This window comes from Dreissena polymorpha, chromosome 9 (assembly GCF_020536995.1).
Source record: "Dreissena polymorpha isolate Duluth1 chromosome 9, UMN_Dpol_1.0, whole genome shotgun sequence".
NCBI classification, from domain to species: Eukaryota; Metazoa; Mollusca; class Bivalvia; order Myida; family Dreissenidae; genus Dreissena; species Dreissena polymorpha.
Window position 1 is genome coordinate 104,415,850 of NC_068363.1, and position 20,145 is coordinate 104,435,994.

Here is a 20,145-nt window from a genome sequence, read left to right on the forward strand (position 1 = left end):
TATTATCTAAATAATTGGTCATTATAAACATATCCAAACTTTTTAAATGATAAACATATTAATGTTGTTCAATAAAACTGCTACTAAATCAGTAATTTTTAAATAGTGTGTTTAAAGCTATAAGTGTTAATGCTATAAAACCATGGGTTACTCTGATTTAAACAGTTCATGTTTTATTATTCTTTATAGATAACATCACACAAGTGGTTACTCTGATTTAAACATGTCATGTTTTAATATTATTTCTTTTAGATATCATCACGGAAGTGGTTTTCGTAGCTATTGGTATAGCTTTAGTGGTAGGACTGTTGATAGTTGTTGGAGTTGTGGTAGTACGCCCCTCAAGAAAAATAAGAAGCAGAAATGTTGAGAACATAGAGATGTTCCCACTGCCCTCCTACCCACAACCAACGCCGAGGCCACCACCACCGTCGAGGTCACCACAGCCACCACCACCGCCACCACCGCCGCCACCACCGCCACCGCCGCCACCACCGCCACCGCCGCCGCCACCACCGCCGCCACCGCCGCCACCACCACCGCCACCACCGCCGCCACCACCGCCACCACCGCCATCATCACTAAGACGATCACTAAGACCTACAAAGATTGTTACAAGATTGAACTTGTAACAATCTTTGCAGGTCATCGTGACTGTCTTAGAGATGATGGTGGCAGTAAAGAAATGTTTATTTTGTTTTTTGTTGTGTTTTTTTTTCCAGTTGTGATTTGTAAATGTTTTTTCCATTTGTGATTTACAAATGTTTATTATTTTATTGTTTCAGTAGTAATTTAGAAATAGTTATTTTGTTTGTGATGTTTTAATATTTGCAATGTTTTATTATTATGTTTTGCATTGTTTTACTATACTTCTTACATTCATGTTTTTTTCAAAGTTTTACTAATGTTTAATATTTATATATGTATCTTAATTGTTTTACATGTTTTGTTGTTTTAATAAATAAAGTTTTGGAGGGAAAACGCTTTTTTCATAAGTTGTATCAGTAAATGGACTTGGCCTATGTGTTTGGTGAATTCCTTTACTGTTGGAGTTATGTTGGATTCGCGTATTAACTAATTACTACTGACATTAAGATTAAGCCAAGTAATGACTTTGGCAATTTAAGTATTTCCTGTGAAGTTATCCTTACAACTGGTCTTGTGGTGATGCTATCAGAAAATAAATCCTTCTTACTACTTCTAATTAAATTTGCTACCTTGAAATTAAAAACAAAAATAATAACTTAATGTATGACAAATCTAATCGGTCTTCCGGGCTTTTATCATAAAAACCCCGCAACTATCTAAATTAAAGGTTATATTGACCTTTGTTTATAATTGAATAATTCTGTCGGAGCTCAGACACCCCTGTCAAATGCTATTTTGATAATCTCCACGCAATGTGTGAAAGACAACTCGTCTCGTCCGCTTCAATGGATCGTTGTTTAGATTATATACTGTAATGAACTCCGCTTCACTTCTCTTTTGTACTTGAAATTACAAAAATGCGCTCAGTCAAAAGGGGGTTAGTGTAATGATACTTCAAACGCTGACTAACAGATTTAAAAGTATCTTGGTTAAATTAACTATAAATTACACCCCATGATTGTAACGCTTAAGTATGTAAACCACGTGTCAGGTACATTTTGAATGCTATATTTATTTTGAAGTAAAAAAGGAAAATGCTTTCATTTTTAAACTCCTATTCACAATCGCCATTAATATATTTATTACTAGTTTAATAAAACAACTCATGAAGTTTATTGAGTAAAAGACGCGTGCTTATTTATACTAGCGGACTGGCTCGAAAATGCTTCGTTAAATTGATGTACAAGCACTGTACGTGTTCGCTGTTGTAAAATGTCTTTGATAAGCTTCTACGCATTGCGCAGGCTAATCAATATACACAGGCTATTCTTATTTGATATGCATTAAGCCCCGTTTTCATTGAAAGCAGTCAATATGTACAGATTTCAATGATAAACACCAGACTGGCCAATCTCATTTTACAGGCTGTTAAACACTGAGTCATATTTATAAACCCTTTGCTTAGTGTACCAATACACAGCGGTTCATCACGTTATGTTGAGGCATCAACGACAACTCTGCTAGGAGAATGGAATTTATCGTCTGCTGCAACAGGCTTACCATACATAAGCCTTCTTGCCACATACTGATTTACAAAATATGGTCTGTAAAATTAGACTTATCATATTTCAAACCGACACAAGTGAAATCGTCAATATAGCGGCAATCATTCGAACCGCTTAAATGCTCGCTCATGAAATGTTAAACCGAAGGCAGTAAAACAGCTAAAATGCTCACGTATTATATTTTAAACCGACGGAAACCGTCAAGATGGCCGCCAAACCACCAACATTCTTACTCATACGAAACCGCTAAAAACCGACGGAAGTGAATCCGTCAAGATGGCGTCAAACCACCAACATTCTTACTCATCATATATCAAACCACCAAAAACCACCCAAAACCGATGGTTGTAAACCACCAAGATGGCCGCCAAACCTTTAAACCAATCAGAAAGCCGATCTCACTCCATTACAACCAATCAGAACGTTTGAACGTCCAATATGGCGTTATAAAACCATCAAAGATGGCCGCGAAAGCCCTACTTTTATACTACTAACGTACCCGGCCGATATTAGACTGTACCCGAGTTGTATTACCGCCCAAAATCAGATGTTGATTGAGAACTATTGAATCAGTATATAGAAGAAGACTAACATGTGTTAAGTAAGGAAGTCAGTGTAGTACGGAAGAACAGTTCCGTTGACATTGTGAAGTCAGAAATGCGTTGTGGACGCTCTTGTCGCACCTACCGGTGTCAAACCACTCGGTCAAGGTCAACATTGAAAATACCACAAGCGGCCTACACTACAGAACTTGGTTAACAAGTGAATGAAAGTGATGTAACTTCAGTCTTAATATTACCTTTGCTTAGTTTTGACATATTTATTTCTTTTGTCGAGTAAAATATATCAAAATACACAATACAATAGATATCAGAAAAGGATTGAAACGAAAAAAATAATCTTATATAGTTTCTCTTGCTTTTGCTTGATTGATTCCTTAATGGTAAGAAAAATACAAATCCGGCTTAGTATTGATAATCACTGTGTTCTATATTTTGTTATATAACGAATTTATTAATATACGTTCTTTCTCAACATCGGCATCCTAATGTCTGCGAAAGGTGGTGAGTTTAGCGTCTTTAGAACGTCGTAATCTATTTATAGACCGGTAATATATGTTCACATAAGCGTCGTACTCTTTACATTACTAGTCTGGGTTCCTTCCCTTGCAATTGCTTGCTCGGGTCGGCTGATACGACAAAACGCCGAAACACAAAATCGGGGATTTTACCTTATATAAATAAACGTGTATAAGATTAAACTTAGTTGTTGCTCAACAATAAGCCGTTTATTAATACTACAGATAATATTTAAGTACAAGGACGTAACTTAATTAAAAAAATGTGTTATTATGTGCTGGTTTCTGCGTATATTGAGTTAATTGACTGTAAACGATAGTGTTATGATTCGCCCTACTTAAAAATCACCCCATTTTCTTTAATGTTTTGACCCATCAATTTTTGTAGTCGTTATCCGTTATATTTTGTTATGAAAACGTTTTACTTGAGTGTATAATAAGATGTTATTGTGTAATTAGATGATGTATCGCACTCTCAAATGACATCAATTGAGTATTATTGATAACATTAATCTCTAATTATTTATTGAGAAATAATTAAATATTATAAAAAGACGGGGGCTTCCATTCAGCTTTAGCCAAACTCTTACGAAAAAATATTCAAACCATTATTATACGAGGTCAACATCAGATACATTGCTATATTAGCATGCATGGGTTTTGTTTGAGAAAACAAAACGTTGTTCAACCTTTTAACTGGTTTTATTTAGCCCATTAGATAAGTTACTCGTAATATCAAGAGTTGACTACTTTTTGAAACATATGATGTGATTCTTTTAATATTTTTTTTTAAATAAGACATTCGTTTATGCTTTTAGCTGCATAGATTTTTATGGTAGATATCACAATGTGCGACATGATAAAAACACTTGTCTTTTGTGGTAACTAAGACTTAAAGTCAATCTTGTAAACTGATTTTATTCTCAAACGTCCCGTCTGTATAGTGCAACATGTTTGTAAGAAAAACTGCATTATGTATAAAATTTCATTTATTTGACACATATCTATATGTCTTCAACAGCAATGCAGATTGAACAAACTTATTTCGCTAGTTATTAGCAGTTGGTTTTTGGCGGCCTTTATTAAAAATATTGTATTAAAATATTCCAAGATATAGTGTTGACTGGTTTATGAAATGAATAAGTGCAAGCAATCAATTGAATTTCCTCAAGATATTTATCATATTCGCAGTGAACTTAACGTCGCTTTCCACTAACTATGTGAGTCACTGTTTGGCAAAACTTTTAAGTGGATTGTACGGTGGCATAGAGGTGACATACACTCCTCCTTTTTAAAATTGCACTCCTCTTTTTTCTATCTCGTGGCCACGACTTAGTAACTCGTGGCCACGAGTTAGCTATGTCGTGGCCACGAGATAGAAAAAAGAGGAGTGCAAAACTAAATAAAAGAGGAGTGCAATTAAAAAAAGAGCGGTGCAGTAAATAAAGGAAGGGTGCAGTAAACAAAAGAGGAGAGAATTTCGAGATCTCGAGATCCCGACTTAGCTAACTCGTGGCCACGAGTTAGTCAGCCAATCAAATACTATCTTATTCCCTCAAATTAATCGGCCAATGAAAACGTCCCAAAAGCAAGGCTCTGATATAAATACTACTATTAGTACTACTACTACTACTACATATACATTGCAATTTCCTCGTGGGTTGGACATGTCGGTTTTTCGTGGAGTTTAAAACAATATATATACTTCAATAGAAAAAAGTACACGGTTTTGAGTCATAAAGAATCGAGTTTTTGTTACTTTCAAAAGGAATAATAGCTCAGTATTTGGGCCTGTCACGTTGTAATGTTACAAATTGAGATTAATCCATATTAAGATACTATTCATTAGGTGCAGAGCGTTTTGCATTACGCACGCAGTTTCAATATAATTTGATTTGGCATTGTTATGAGGAAAATGGGTTACTATTGTTAAAATATGATTTCAAGTTTAAGAATCAATACAAAAGGAACCGAAAGAAGATGGCAAGCAAATATTTTCGTTTTTCGGTGTAAAATATAATGCATTTGGTAAAATAGTTTCAGTTTAATTTGGCTTGGCAAGCTAATGAGGAAAATAGATAATTCGTAAAACCTGACTGCGTTTTAAGAATACAACAAACATCAATATTAAGAACAATTTTCTTTTTTCTTTTGAGCGACAAAATCGATTTTTCAAAAACGTTTATAAGGATATGTTTTAAATATCGCAACGCAATAGAAATCACTTGACGGATCGACTTCATAACGAAATAAGAAAAATGAAATTGTTATTTATAAACACGTGTGACATTGCTGTTAACAAATGCACGGACGGCATAACGTCAGCCTTGATATTTATAAAGAGCGAAGTGTTATTACACCCTATTAAGCCTTGTGACTGCAATAAAGAGTGATACAAATAAGCTCGGGTATTATAATAAATAAGTCCGAAAACTCGCAACTATGCACATAGAAAATAACTTTATATTTCCTGTCGCAAATTTTTGCCTTCACTGTAAACGCCAGTAAGGTAATTGGATTTAAATGAGGAACGTTTAAGAATTCTAGTTTTTATTATTTACGAAATGCATTTAATAGTATGTGTTATCAAGAAATATACACTTTCAAGAGAAAAAAGTACTTGTTATTCAAAGGAAGTGAATGCCCTCTTGGTCATATATGTTGGTATTGTTTATGAAGAATGAATGTAGGCCATGTGTAACTAGGTCAAACCTTTAAAACACCTTGTTATCACTCTGAAAGCCACATTTATGACTTGAAAGTGATTAAAATTTGTCCGAATGTTTATCATGATAACATCTAGGCAAAGTGTACATTTTAGTCATATGCATTTAGAAAATAGGTCAAAAGAAATGATCTGAAAACATTTATATAAGGGATTCAATTATGACGCAACATTGATGAAACTTGGCCAGAATAATTATCTTGACAATATATAAGTCATCGTTGAATCTTGGTCTTCTGCGTCTAGAACCCAAGTCACCAGATCAAATCTAAAAAACAACAAATTGTTACCACCTTATAGGCCAACTTTATGACAAAGTATTGATGAAACTTGGACTGAATGTTTATTTTAACAATATGAAAAGTAATATTTTCAATTTTGGTAATATTTTTTTATTTTAACGAAAGCGTAATAATACAGCGAACATATATTTGTTTCTGTGGTGATAAATTCGACGAAAATAGTAAATAGTATATTTTGAATCGCTCGGCATCCGGAGCCAAAATTACCGGGTATGAAACCACAACAAGATAACTGCTTAACGGCTAGGTAATAAAATAAAAGACAAATTATGTATACCAAAACAAGTCAATGTTTCAAATACCTGTGAAAACTAATATGTATCATGCGTAGTAATAAATATTAAAGAAAAACGTTTATTTTTATATCTGTAATGTACAACAACTGCATACCAGACCCAAGCTGACGACGAAATTACAGGCATGAATGTGCTGCCAAAACCGTTATTAAACAAAATAAACGCTGTTATAAAAACAATTAATTGTGATAGAAAGAATCAAAACTTGGTTAATGAGACAGGGAAATACAATTAACGACTGGGAACCCGCAATTAAAACTTGACTACAAGGTCTCAAAGCATCGCCTGACTTAAACTTCGAAGAAAGAAATTATACGGGCACTACAGTACTGCAACTGAGTGTAAACATCTCACAGATCAAATCGTGATTTTCGATCAGCATGGTATGGCATCTTAACTACGCACCAACCATTGAAAGTGCAGCAAATAGGCAGTTTTTATTGCATGTACCTTAATCTACGCAACGATCAAAATCTGCGCAAGCAAGTGACATATTGCTCACAAAGTCGCGAACTATGGAAGACTGTGGTGATGGATAACTTGGTAAATATAAGTCGTACTAGCACTGACAGCAATTTTAAAAGGGTTAATTCCATTGGATCAATATATCTCAAACAGGGCAAAACAGGTTAGACCCAATGGCGCCTCTGGTGTCTTCCGGTATTAAGAAACGGTTAAATTTGCCAACTAAACACTTTTATGTTTACTTGCACTTTTTCACATTTCGACCCTAAAATGGGTACTTAGTAAATATACAAACTGAAAGCCACAAACCCCACAAAAGATAATCTCTTTTTTAAGTTTGATAACATTCAACAAATGGTTTGGAAGAAGAGTTTTTTTTTAAATATTTATTTCAAATAACGTATTCTCGCACCATGGACATTCTGATTCAACAGACCGGATTATTTATATATTAATAAATTACAACCGAAGGATTGCTGTCGAGTTTCGTTAAATTTTTGTACGACAAACGACAAAGATGGTTATAACTTTGAACATTTTAATAAAGATCAATATTTTATTAACTGCTGTCGAGTTGGTTGTAATTACTGATTTATCACTTGTTTTCAACATTTAATATCTTGCATACATGTCATATAATATTTCAAAATTTTAAAACACAAATTAATGATAACACCAGAATATTCTGTTTTTCAATAATGTATCATCTGATAGTGTGTATGGAGTTGTATTTGTTATACAAACAAACAAATGTATCCTGAGCGTACCAATTAAAGTTATATTCAATTAATTCTACTGAAAGTGGATGAAACCAAATATTCAAGTATCACTCTGAAATATGGTTCACGACAAAATATTGTATATTTATCACAATTTCGAAACATTTAAGGCTTAAGGTCAATTTTACACGTACAACAGTTCTTTTCAAAATTTACATTAAACACACTAACGACCAATAACTATTGCTGAAAAATTCACCAATGAACAGTTCACATGGTAAGTAAAAGCACATGCATGAAAATCAAATTAAATGCTTTACGAGAATTTGTCGAATAAGATCATGAATTGTCCATAACGACTTGTCTTTACGATAAGAGCTTCTATGATAAACAACATAAAACAAACATAACCTTCAACAAACTTAACGGAAGAGCATATGTCGTAATTGTTTATTGCTGGCACATGTCATTTACACGTACACATTGGGTTTCTCTTCGTTTAAGACAAGAAGAATGGCTACTGAGTTCCGACTTTAAAAACAGCCCACTTTCTTCGTAAAGGTACAACAGTTGTTGGAAACCGAGTCCATGCTCGTCATCGAGTCTAACAGATCACCACTTTTTAACAGACGAGTGTGTTTCAATTGTAGAGTTTCGCTCACTTTACACAACAAATAACGTTTCACTTGCCTCAGTAAGAAAATGTTGATAATGTGAAATGTTCTAAAATTGTTTGCAATAATGTGCAAATATTTTTTTCAATCATACGAGATTACTAGATGCTCCTAATCGCCACCGAGGTAAGGCAAATGAAAACCAAAAATTGACGAGAACAGTCCAAGAAACTTTCTGGACGGCATCACGAAGTCTGTAAAAGTGTAAAACATGAATATTATTTACAGTTAAGAAACATTTATAATTTGAAAACCTGAGTACCGTTTTGCGAGTTCTAATTTTAACATGCATGCAATTTATAAAACTTATTGAAAGAGGAAATAATGATGTTTCATATGTAAAATATTGGTGTTTTCTTACCAATATACGATACGATAATTTGATTATTAGATGATAAGTATACCCCAAGTTTGATTTCCACAATCCACAAAAGCGAAAATGCTCAATTATAAGTCAGATCTATAGTGTTTTCGTTTTCTCAATGTCTGTTTTACTTGTTGGCAATTATAATATGTACTTCAATGAAAGATTTGAAATTCAATACAGTCTTAGGTTAAATGCATAGAAAAAACCAATAGAAGTAAAATCAACGCATTAGTTAAATAGCATTTACTCGCTGTCTCAGTGGTACAAAACATGATAGCCTTTGTAAGATAGCTCATGTTTCGTTGTTGTTTTATTAATACTTTGGTGAAACAACACAATAAATATTTATGTTAACAATAAGAGTACCTTGCCATCAAAACAAGCGCTCTAAAAGATTTGGTCAGGAACATAAGTTTCGAACAATCATTTGCACTCTTAGCTAAGTCATATATGTTGCTTACATATACTGCAATCATCAAGGAAGTTAACACGGCCAATAATTATTCATGATGCATAAACATTTTCAAAAAGTATACACATTTGAAGAATATGTTGATAAACTTAGCTATGCGTTGCCGAGCGTCAAGTTAATCGAATGACCGAGGAAATCATGTTTATCTTAACTGCACAACACTCGATATTGAATGAAATAGACCTATGCCATTTCATTCTCCCTTTTCCTCTCTTATATCTTATCTTCATAGTATTAACTCCAATATAACCAGCGGCAAATAACAATGCTATGTTAGTAGAGTACGCAGTTGCAAACCTCGAGAAGTTCGATCAATACGCTGTATGTTTTGATTACCTGCCAATACTCTTGTTATAAAAGCGTTTAGACCATCGAGATATCGAATAAAGAAATATAAAGATTGCTTTGGTTAGGAAGGACTAAAAAAAGAGAATATCATCATATCTTCAAGATTGTCACGTTGTTTATTTTGAAACGGAATTATGGCGCGTCAAATTCATGAAATAAATATTTCTATCATTTTTATGGTATTAATGTTACAATACTCATCAGCTGGAAAAACTGCTCAATTTGTTCAAAAAGTAGGCGGATTTGTTTTAGATTTGTTTGGTTTAGGCTCGGACGTGTTCGGAATTTTCTCCGATACAAACAACGAATTAGAACAAAAAATAACGGAGGTCTCGCAAAAGATTGATTCGGTGTTAACTAACTTACAAATATTACAGTCGAAAATGGTAGATCTTTTTGCTCAACAAGATTTGAAAGCGAGACTAGCAAAAGTTGAAGATTTTCAGAGGTCAACAAGCAACAGGGTTCGTGATTTAAAAAATATCGCCATAGCTCCTGTAAATGAGAGGGATAAATACATGAATATTTTTGTGAAAGGCGTCGAAGTTTATTTGGACAATTTGTACAATATTATTCCGTACATCACAGAGCCAACATTAAGCTCCACTGTAACTTTGCTGAATACAATTGGCGACCTCAACCGATGCGACATGACATACTTAAGCAGTTTCGTCAACTTCAGCCGCAGCCTTATTTGCAGTGGGATCGCCGTTGAAGCAACATACAAATTAAAAACTCTTAACGTTTCCCTAACAACAGAGAAGGACTACTGGGTCCTTGAATTGAAGAAATTTGATGACGCAGTGACAAAAATGTACGGGGAGTGTGGTGATAAATTTTACAGTTACTATAGCTTAGATATTTTAATGAACAAATCCTTCCCTGAAATGCTGGACTCTCTCGAACATAGATACTTGGGCATGTCATTCTTCGGTGTGAATATTTCTGACAGCAACGAGATGCAGATAAGCAGCAACTTACCCGAAAGGCAATTCACGTGCATAAGAGAGAAATGTGAAACCAGGAAGTGCTTTGTGTTTACAAAGAAGGAGGCGTCCTGTTCGGCAAATGTAAAACTTGTGATCACCATGAAGGATTTTGCAGGAAACTATTTCCTAAGCAGCGGTAAGATGTGTTGCATTTAAATATAATTCCGTGCAATTAAATATCACACATGTTGTCTGTAAATAAAATAAGCTAGTATAATATGAAATTAATTAAACTATTTATACTTTAATTATTATAGATTGGCCTGGAACGCTTATACCTTTACGAGATCTGTCAGGATCTACATTAACCCTAGCGCCATTGCAGTGTATCACTTTGGGACATAAGTATGAGCTTCAGAAACCAACTGCAAATCAGTTTCATGGCGGGGAAACATGTGCAGCGGCAACAAAAACTGTGTGGCAACCTCTCCTACTGGCTGTGGTCGCAAAATTATGTGTTTATATTAATGTTTAGATGTACTTCAAAATGTATTGTTATTGCTTTATGATCCAAATAGTATAGATTTGCGCAAATAATGTAAATGTGTATTATATTGTTTTTTCTACAATCAAATTTAAGTGTAATCAACCTTAGCACGTCGTCCTTCTTCATTTGTTCATTTGTTTTGTAAATATTGTACATATGCGGTTTGTTCTTTTTCGTTTTTTGTTTCCTTTTTACAGTACGAGTGCGTCTTAGCATTGAATATTTCGTATAAATAACTAATCTTTTAGCAAAGGGTATTATGATTACAAAACTTGAAGTTTTTATTATACGAGGCTTATGGAAAAAATATTTCATTTATATATTGCTAGAGATCTTTTTAGTGTGATTTTACAGGCTTTTTTAAAAGTTAACTGCAATCCATTCGCTATATGTTTCAAATTAGTTTTAGCTTATGTGGTACTTTTGTAGATGTTATCTGGTCTTTTTGAACTTGTAGTGCGTAATATTATATTTACTAGTTCAAAGTCGAATCGATTTTTGTACAATTTATTTTTCACTAAAGTACACCTTATATAACTGGTTGCCTTTTTATGATTTAAGCTTCATAATGACATCGTATCTATTTATAACTTAAAAGCTTAATCCGTCTAGGTTCTTATACAATAGTTGTTGGATGCGTAATTTACATTAAAACGTATAAAGACGACGAATTCGTAAAAAACGCCCACCGTGTACTTCTGTCGACCTTATCATATTCAACATATAAAAAAATGTGACTGAATGACTGAAATCGGATTTTAAGATACATGTTCGAATGGCGAACTTTGAATGCATTCGACTCGAAATGAAACCCGATGATTCACGCATTATAAATAGTTTCACAGAACACGTCACTCAGTATTAAAAGACAATCCAGCGATCTGTACTTATTGAGGAATTACTTGCACCTGATACTAAATATGTACCGGCCATAAGGGTATCAATCGATTTGAAATCAATAACCTGTACTTAAAAATCAGTTGTGCATTAAATTGAATTGTTCTGTGAATCGCGATGAGTTAAATTGATTTTTTTTTAAACAATAGATTTATCAGAAATAAATTGTGACACATTGTTTCGTTATTTTTAAAAACCACCTTATTCTGTTGTGTTAGTCTATTTCCAAATCCGAATGGGATAGGTATATTTTAGAAATTAAGAAATTCACGATCCAATATCGCTAACCTGGTTGAAGTTGATAATGCTATTGAATATATTATTGTACACGCCTTTACAAAAAATAATTATATAGCACAACTGGTTAACACTTGATTTTTATCGACTAAACAACAAATACTTCAAATTTGATCCTTGTATTTATTCAGAAATGTACATAAAGTGTGTTGTACATCATTACTTATAACAGACGGAATCGTTAAAAACAAATTCATAATTATTCACGACTTAATACCCTGAGTGAATATAACATAAGCGGACATCCTAGAATTAATATTTGTTCCTTGTTAAAGCAAATCGGTAAAGGTGAATGTTAATTATTTTCTTTGATACGATTTACGCAACCACATTGTATGATAATAATATGTCATTCAAATAAGGGCTCAGTGAAAGATAAACGGGTTATATGATTAAATTAAAAAAAAAAGATTTCCGTACTAGCGCATCAGTTCACATGATCGAATGATAGATACAATGATAGGTCTGGTGACGAATATTTCTAGCGTCTGTGCTAGTTTTATCTTTTTCGCGTTTATTGCATCAAATTCGATTTGAACATAAGTTTTAAAAAATACGCGGAACAAAATTACTTCGTGTGATTGATTATATTTACGACACTTATCACAAAATATTGCTTCACTGTTTGAAACCTATTGTAATCTCAACTATCAGTTAAAAGATCTGGAATGTTTTCTGGCAGTCGGCTTTACGGATATATAATGTGCCGGATATAAATAAGCAACTGCTTTCGTTTGCATTAGAAATACAATTCTGGCAAAATAACGTCAACTTCTTCTAAACGTCGCCCAAGGCGTTTAAAATGTCTTACTGTCTATTTTGGTTAAGAAGTGATATGTGGAGGAAGGTCTTTCGGAGACGTGGAACGACGTTACCATTTGTTTTCCGAGCCTTAACATAGGATTGTTTGGTGTTGTTCAAAGTAGGGGTCTTATTTCATAATACTCCTGAATTGTAAACAAATCCCTTACATTAAAGGGAATGATTGGATTTTATTTCGTTCCTATGATGACGCCACTATGCATTTTCACTTTAAGATTTACAGTTACTATTTATGGTACTGATCATATTTTTAATATTCAAAAGCATTTTCCCTAAAAATCGAAGTCAGCAAGGATAAAATTTATGATAAGCACAAACTCTAAAGAGTGTTGTTGGGTCACCGATGCAACGTTATTTACTTAATAAAATAGCGTATAAACTATATAGTGTGACTTGGAAAACATCAATCGCATTCCAGTAAGAATGACCTACATACGGATCAGCCCTCTCCTCATTTTGAAATTCAATCTCAAGATTATATTTGCTACATACGTTTGTTGCTGGAAAAGTAAATTATATTCAAGAAGTCGGCGCAGCGTCTTTGCAATCTTCGTGTGGCAGTGATAGTGCCGATCGTGCATCTTTGATACAATCATGATATTTACATTAACTGTAACGGGTCTTCAAGAAAGGTGTTTTGCAATACGGATAAAAAAACAGGATCAACGACATATGTTAAGACATAATTAAGACAAACTATAAAATTGAAGCATAAGGACTGAAGAGCTCGGTTTCACCTACTCAATATGCAACAAGAATGATACGTTTATTATAATAAAATGCATCTACTTCTAACATAACATGACATATATAATAAGAAATTCAAAAGAATGTATTAATCGATGACACAGAACTGGCTTTGGAAAGAGATCGTTGGAAAGGATGAGGATGTGTTCTTGGTTTGTTTTGTTGTGACCTTACGCATGCACCCGACTCGTTAAAAATTGTTAAAAATTGTCTTTCAACCTTACAATAACTATGTACAGAGAAGATAACGTCGCTGTCGTTCTCAAACCTCGTAGCTCCAAAATTTTCAAAATATTGTTTTCGTCTTTTCCAAATATATTAAGTCTGGCGCGTGTTTTGTGCTATATCTCGTAGATCTACGCCAATCAGAGCCCTTGAAAAAAACCACGTGACGAAATGTTGTAGAATGATTGTTGGCTTTTTTTCCCGGCGAAAAGTCGTAGCGACGCCATTTCACCTATACAGTCCTACGAAGTTACTCCCAGAACGGATAGATTTTTGCCATCGCTTATCAGCAGAACTAATCAGTGTTAACTGTTCTGTGGTCATAAAGCATACTCCCCTGTCAGGCTGACCACAGCCTGCTTGGCGAAAATAAATAAACCCAGGTGTTATCTCTGGCCAGATCTAATTCTGCTGCACATGTTTCGGAGGGTTATCGACCAGTGTAATTAGCAGTTGTGCCAAATATTAATTGCCAAAAAAAATAAAAAAAATTAAATAAATGGATATGTATAAAACGGGTAAGCTTGAAATTTGTTAGTAAAATAATTTTATGTTCACCTTTGTTAGATTTTAAATTTAACATGTAACAAGCGTCGAACATGTATTATGAAATGATTGAAATTTAAACTAATAGAACTTATATGATTTTAAAAGATAGTTTTCTTTACTCTTTCAGAATCTTTTTTGCTGAGAAGGGACCTCCTTTGAACGGAACATTCTATAGCAACGGAAAGTGACGTCCCTGATTAGCCTATGCGGAGTGCAAGGCTAATCTGGGACGACACTTTAACCAAATGCATTAAACCCCGTTTTCCCAGAGCGCGGCTCAGATGAAATTAAAGAGCTTTTTGATATTTAACCACATTCTCTTGGGTCGAGGATAGGAATACACTGAAGCTTTGAAATCAACTTAATATTAACTAGAAATGGCGCGGCAGATGCCGACGCGTATCCCCACACCGCCCGTGTTGAAAGAAGAGATGTTCAGTATAAAAGTGACGTCACGCCAATTGGTGAATAAATGAAGAAGTTATGTTAAAACAAAATTTTGGGCCCCACCCCAACCCCCATTCTCCTCCATCTCTTCCTACACTATTAGCACTAGAACCTTGAAACTTACACACATGGTAGCTATGAGCAAATGTGCGACGGTGCACTATTTGGAATTTTGATCTGACCCCTGGGTCAAAAGTTGTTATCATGTGCGTCGCATGTTGTAAGTAAACCGAGTATTTTTACCCATTTTACCCATTTATTTACGCATAACTTTTGACCCAGGGGTCTGATCAAAATTTCGTCACCGTCACCGTCGCACATATGCTCATAATTATCAAGTTTCAAGGTTCTAGTGTAGGAGAAAATATGGTCCTATCAAAAATAAAGCGGAGATCAATACAATTTCCCCACGCGTTCAAAAACGTTGGGATTATTAAACATTCATTAATACTTGTTAATATTTCATTTAATAACTTTCTTGCATGGCTTAAAATCCGAATAAATAAAAATCCGAGATAAAAAGCAACTTCACGCGGAGCTTTAGGGTAGACAAAAACGAGTTGAAATGAAATGAATAAACCGAAAAAGAGAATCTGAATTGATCTATGGCAATCAGAACTGATGTTCAGGTCCCGCTGCGAATTTAATAAACCGTAAGTGTTTAAAATATTAATGAATTCATGTTCGCGTTTTGATTACCAAAGATTGACGAAGCAAGACGTATACATTCAGACAAGGACGTGTGTTTTCAGTCCAAAGGAGTGTTTACTTAGCTTGCGGTTTGGAATTTGCATAAGTAACAATAAACGTTGTTCGAGTTTGTCGATATTTAGCTTTTACATTATGGTCGGTTGAAGATGAAACCAGTTGGAAACTCTGGGGGTGCGCATTTTCTTCCATTCGTCCATCCCATTTCGTAATCACTGTGAAAAAAAATCAATTCAGATTTTGTAAATTACTTAGCGGAATTATTCAGCATCATAAGCGGATGTGTCATTCACACTCTAAGGTCAAGGTCACACTTAGAGGGAAAAGATCGAATTTGTAATCTCTTGCTTATGATTGCTCAATGGCCGTGTCATTAGAGTCGCGTTCTGAGAAAACTGGGCATAATGCTTGTGCGTAAATTGTCATCCCAGATTAGCCTGTGCAGTCCGCACAGGCTAATCAGGGACGACAATTTCCGCTTTTATGGAATTTTTCGTTTACATAGTGTCTCTTCTTGGCGAAAATCCAGTTTAGGCGGAAAGTGTCGTCCCGGATTAGCCTGTGCGGATATCATAGGCTTATCTGGGATTACACTTTTTTACACATATGCATTATGACCAGTTTTCTCAGAACGGAACTCATTATAGGAAAAGGTTCGAGATTAATTTGAAGAAAGGAATATTCATAATTGTGAGACAATGCGACGCGCCAAGTCCGTACTTCCTATGTCATATTCCTGTACATAGGTATATTGTTGTCCTGCCATTTCAAAAGAATGAAGGGATCCAATAACTTGGCGGAAATTTAAAAGACATGAAGATATCTGTAAATATCACTTGAAACTTGTCTGCTGATTCAAATGCTCCATTGACGGTCTATTAAGGCATGATTATGAAAAGTAAATTTATTGAACACCTATCCAAAAAGGACATACGAAATACTTAAACGTGCATGCACACACTTTCACCGAGGCATTTTCGAAACCTAGGCAACATGTCGAGCCCATTGTCAATACTACCTCTAATAATTTGAGTCGCGTTCTGAGAAAACTGGACAAAATGCATGTGCGTAAAGTGTCGTCCCAGATTAACCTGTGCAGTCTGCACATGCTAATCATGGACGACACTTTCCGCCTAAATTGGATTTTTGCTAAGAAGAGACTACATTTATACGAAAAATGTCATAAAAGCGGAAAGTGTCTTCCCTGATTAGCCCGTGCGGACTTCAAATTGAAAAATGTATAGCACACCATCTCCACATGGTTAATACTGCCGGGAAATGATTTTAAATGGCATTTTCTTACAAATTAACCTGCTATTTTATAAACGGACAAATTTCAAACACTTATAAGTTATATGGACGTTTAGAAACGTATTCAACAAACGTGTTATCTTTTTTTTCAAATATCGATCCGAATGTCGAAATTGCGAATCGTGAATTTCTCTGAGTGATGCAGTTTTTTTTAATACACTCCAATATGTGACTGGCTGACCCCTGATGATTGACCGAGTGCCTGGTTGTAGACCAATTATATATACTGCACCTGGTCATATGATACAGCGACGATCTCGCGGTTATACATTAAGTTTGATGTATCGTATCCAGAATTATTCATTTAAATCATTGCGACCATATGGCCGTTCGCCGTTTTACACCAACCCGTGCATAGCTACGATAACAATCTAATAACAAGTGAAAGTACAACTCCCCAACCTTCCCCTTTAAAACTTCTCATTTACAGTGTTTTTCGCAAAACATGATCCAAAGACTAAAAAAATGCCTCCAAAAGCAGAAACAAAATAATATAATTTGCAACAAAAGCAACGCGACTCAAACAGCCAAAAGCCCGTCATAAAGCTATATTATCGTTGCCAAAATTAAAAATAACGGACACGATCAGTATTTGAGCCACTCTTTGTGAAAACGGGTATTCATGCATGTGCGTAAAGTGTCGTCCAAGATTAGACTGTGCAGTCCGCACAGGCTTATCAGGAACAATTCTTTCCGCATAAACTGGTTTTTCGCTACGTAAAGACTTCATTAAAACGAAAAATACAATAAAAGCGAAAAGTGCCGTCCCTGAATAGACTGTGCGCACTGCACAGGCTAATTTGGGACGACACTTTACGCACAGGCGTTAAGCCCCGTTTCACAGAGCGCGGCTAATTTATTGAACGTCTCTGAAACCGGTATTTCCTCCAAATATAGCACATTTTCCTAATCGACGATGTTCTTAAAAAAGTCTTAACTTGAATAGCGAACACCGTCGCTTATGTCCCAATCCACATGTGCAGACGGCGCTATTTGGTGTTAACATTAATGTTTTTTCCATGAAATTTCCTTGCTAGAAAAGTTTGGGTTACAATCATGACAGTACTTAATATACATGTATATAGAAGCTTATCATTCTATCATTATTAATTGACAAGAATTCTATAAAGTTTATGTGGCATACTATTTATGCCATCTCAACTTGTTTATATGGACATTAATAGATGTACATTGAAAAAGTAAGGAATATTCAATTGTTTACTTCTGAATAATGTGATATGTGTAATGGAAAATATCTTCATTATAATTTTATATAACATAATTATAATTATGCTCTGAGATTATTACATACTCTTCGCATTTATATACTTTCCATTACATAGTTTGATTTACATTAATTAATATGTTGTTCAATTTAATAATAAACTATGTACATGTTCTGTTCTGTTCATTTTATTTTTATCCATCATTCAAATACAAGCACGATGCTCTTTATTAAAATGTGCTTTAGTTAATTAATATTATCTCGTTGATACCTTTTAAAATGCATTCCCCTGTATTTTTCTACAATCAAATTATTCATTTAGTGTGTGAGCGATGTTTAACCCTCTGAATTATCAGCATTCTACAGCAATATCTTGGAATTAGATATGGCCAATAAATACCCTAATGTTATGACTTCTAACAGTGACCAGCGTTTCACACCACCTTGATAATGACCCCTGAACAGTTAAATAGATAAGACCTGATCTTGTGGAATCTATGGAGAAAGGAGTAACCGAGTAGGACAGTAAAGGTACGTCGTTTCGTTTGGACAAATTTGACAAAAACGTTTTTATATTTTTTTTATTTGCAACTACGAGGTTTCCTATAAGGACGAATTGTCGTACCTCATAAAAATGACAAAACTGTGGTGACAAAATATCGTAGCTACCATGTCTGACTGTCAGTATGACTTATCAGTATGACTTACGCGTCTACGGCTTATACCGTATTTTGCAGCTTCATTTGTTTGGTATTTTTACAGAATTTCAATTTCTAAAACATCGTTATAAAAAAATGAGACGGTTTTTTCTCTCTCCTGAAAAGTTGGCATTTTGTAGCTACGAGGTTTGAGAACGACAGCGACGATAAGTACCTCTTCTACAGCAACTAGAAGCCAAACTAAAGCTGGCGACAATATAACAAATGAATCAGCAACAAAGATCGTTAGTTAAAAAAAGACGCTGTCTTATTTGCGACAAAATGATTCAAAGCTTGGTAAATAAAAAAACAACCTGAAGCGGAACAACTTGAAACTCGCAACTAAAACTTGAATTGAAGCATCGCATTACTCAAAACCCAATGAAAGCAATAATACGACTGCTACAATACAGCAAAAGTGTGTTTACACCTCACACACCGATATTATGATATGCGCAAACATATTGCTTTATTATTGTTATTTTCACAAATAAGGAACAATCGGAACCAAACGTAAGGCAATAAGAAGGGCACATAAAACATATACCCAAGGCTACTGAAGTAACGGTAATGTAACATAAAGGAAAATAGTTTTATTCAGTTTCGATAAATACATTCAAATCATGATGTGGGAAAGCCGAGTCGGGTATTAAAGCAACACACAGACCATTAAAAGTGCAGAAAACTATGCATCAATTAAATATTCATATCTATTATCAACAACTTCACTTCAAACTTAATTTCGGTATTAGAACAGAACATAAGTCACACAAGAACTGACAAAAAATTTACAAAGGTAAATACCATTTTGTCAGAGCTAAAAAGTTCAGACCCGATGATGTCTTTGAATGTTTGTATTTTGATATGTTAGTAGACGGACGTCTACGACAACCGACGAAGACGGTTATATCTTTGAACACAATAAAAGAAGGATTTCAGAGTTTCGCTCTAGCGTGTCTTGCACAGACTACATAAAATATCTACTATACTTAATCATACAAATTAAAGATAAAACGTACATAATATATGCGTCAGAGGAATGTTATTTCAAATTTCCATGTCTGACACATAAAGGATTGTCCTTTTCAATTCAATATTTAGTTTTCTTGTTAACGACAAAACACCCATTCTCATTTAAATAGTA

The 20,145-nt window shown here is 34.5% G+C and overlaps 1 protein-coding gene across 1 annotated transcript; it reads left to right on the forward strand.

The window, feature by feature from the left end:
- Window positions 1-9,537: 9,537 nt before the first annotated feature.
- Window positions 9,538-12,150, forward strand: LOC127843784 (uncharacterized). Its single transcript, XM_052373584.1, has 2 exons — window positions 9,538-10,724; window positions 10,846-12,150. Exons 1-2 carry the CDS (start codon window positions 9,734-9,736, stop codon window positions 11,061-11,063), a joined length of 1,209 nt encoding a protein of 402 aa, XP_052229544.1. The 5' UTR covers window positions 9,538-9,733; the 3' UTR covers window positions 11,064-12,150.
- The last annotated feature ends 7,995 nt before the right edge of the window (window positions 12,151-20,145 follow it).

Coding starts and splice junctions, on each gene's coding strand:
- LOC127843784 (XM_052373584.1), top strand. CDS start 9,734: ATGGCGCGTCAAATTCATGAAATAAATATTTCTATCATTTTTATGGTA. Junction 10,725..10,845: donor AAACTATTTCCTAAGCAGCG/GTAAGATGTGTT, acceptor TAATTATTATAG/ATTGGCCTGGAACGCTTATA.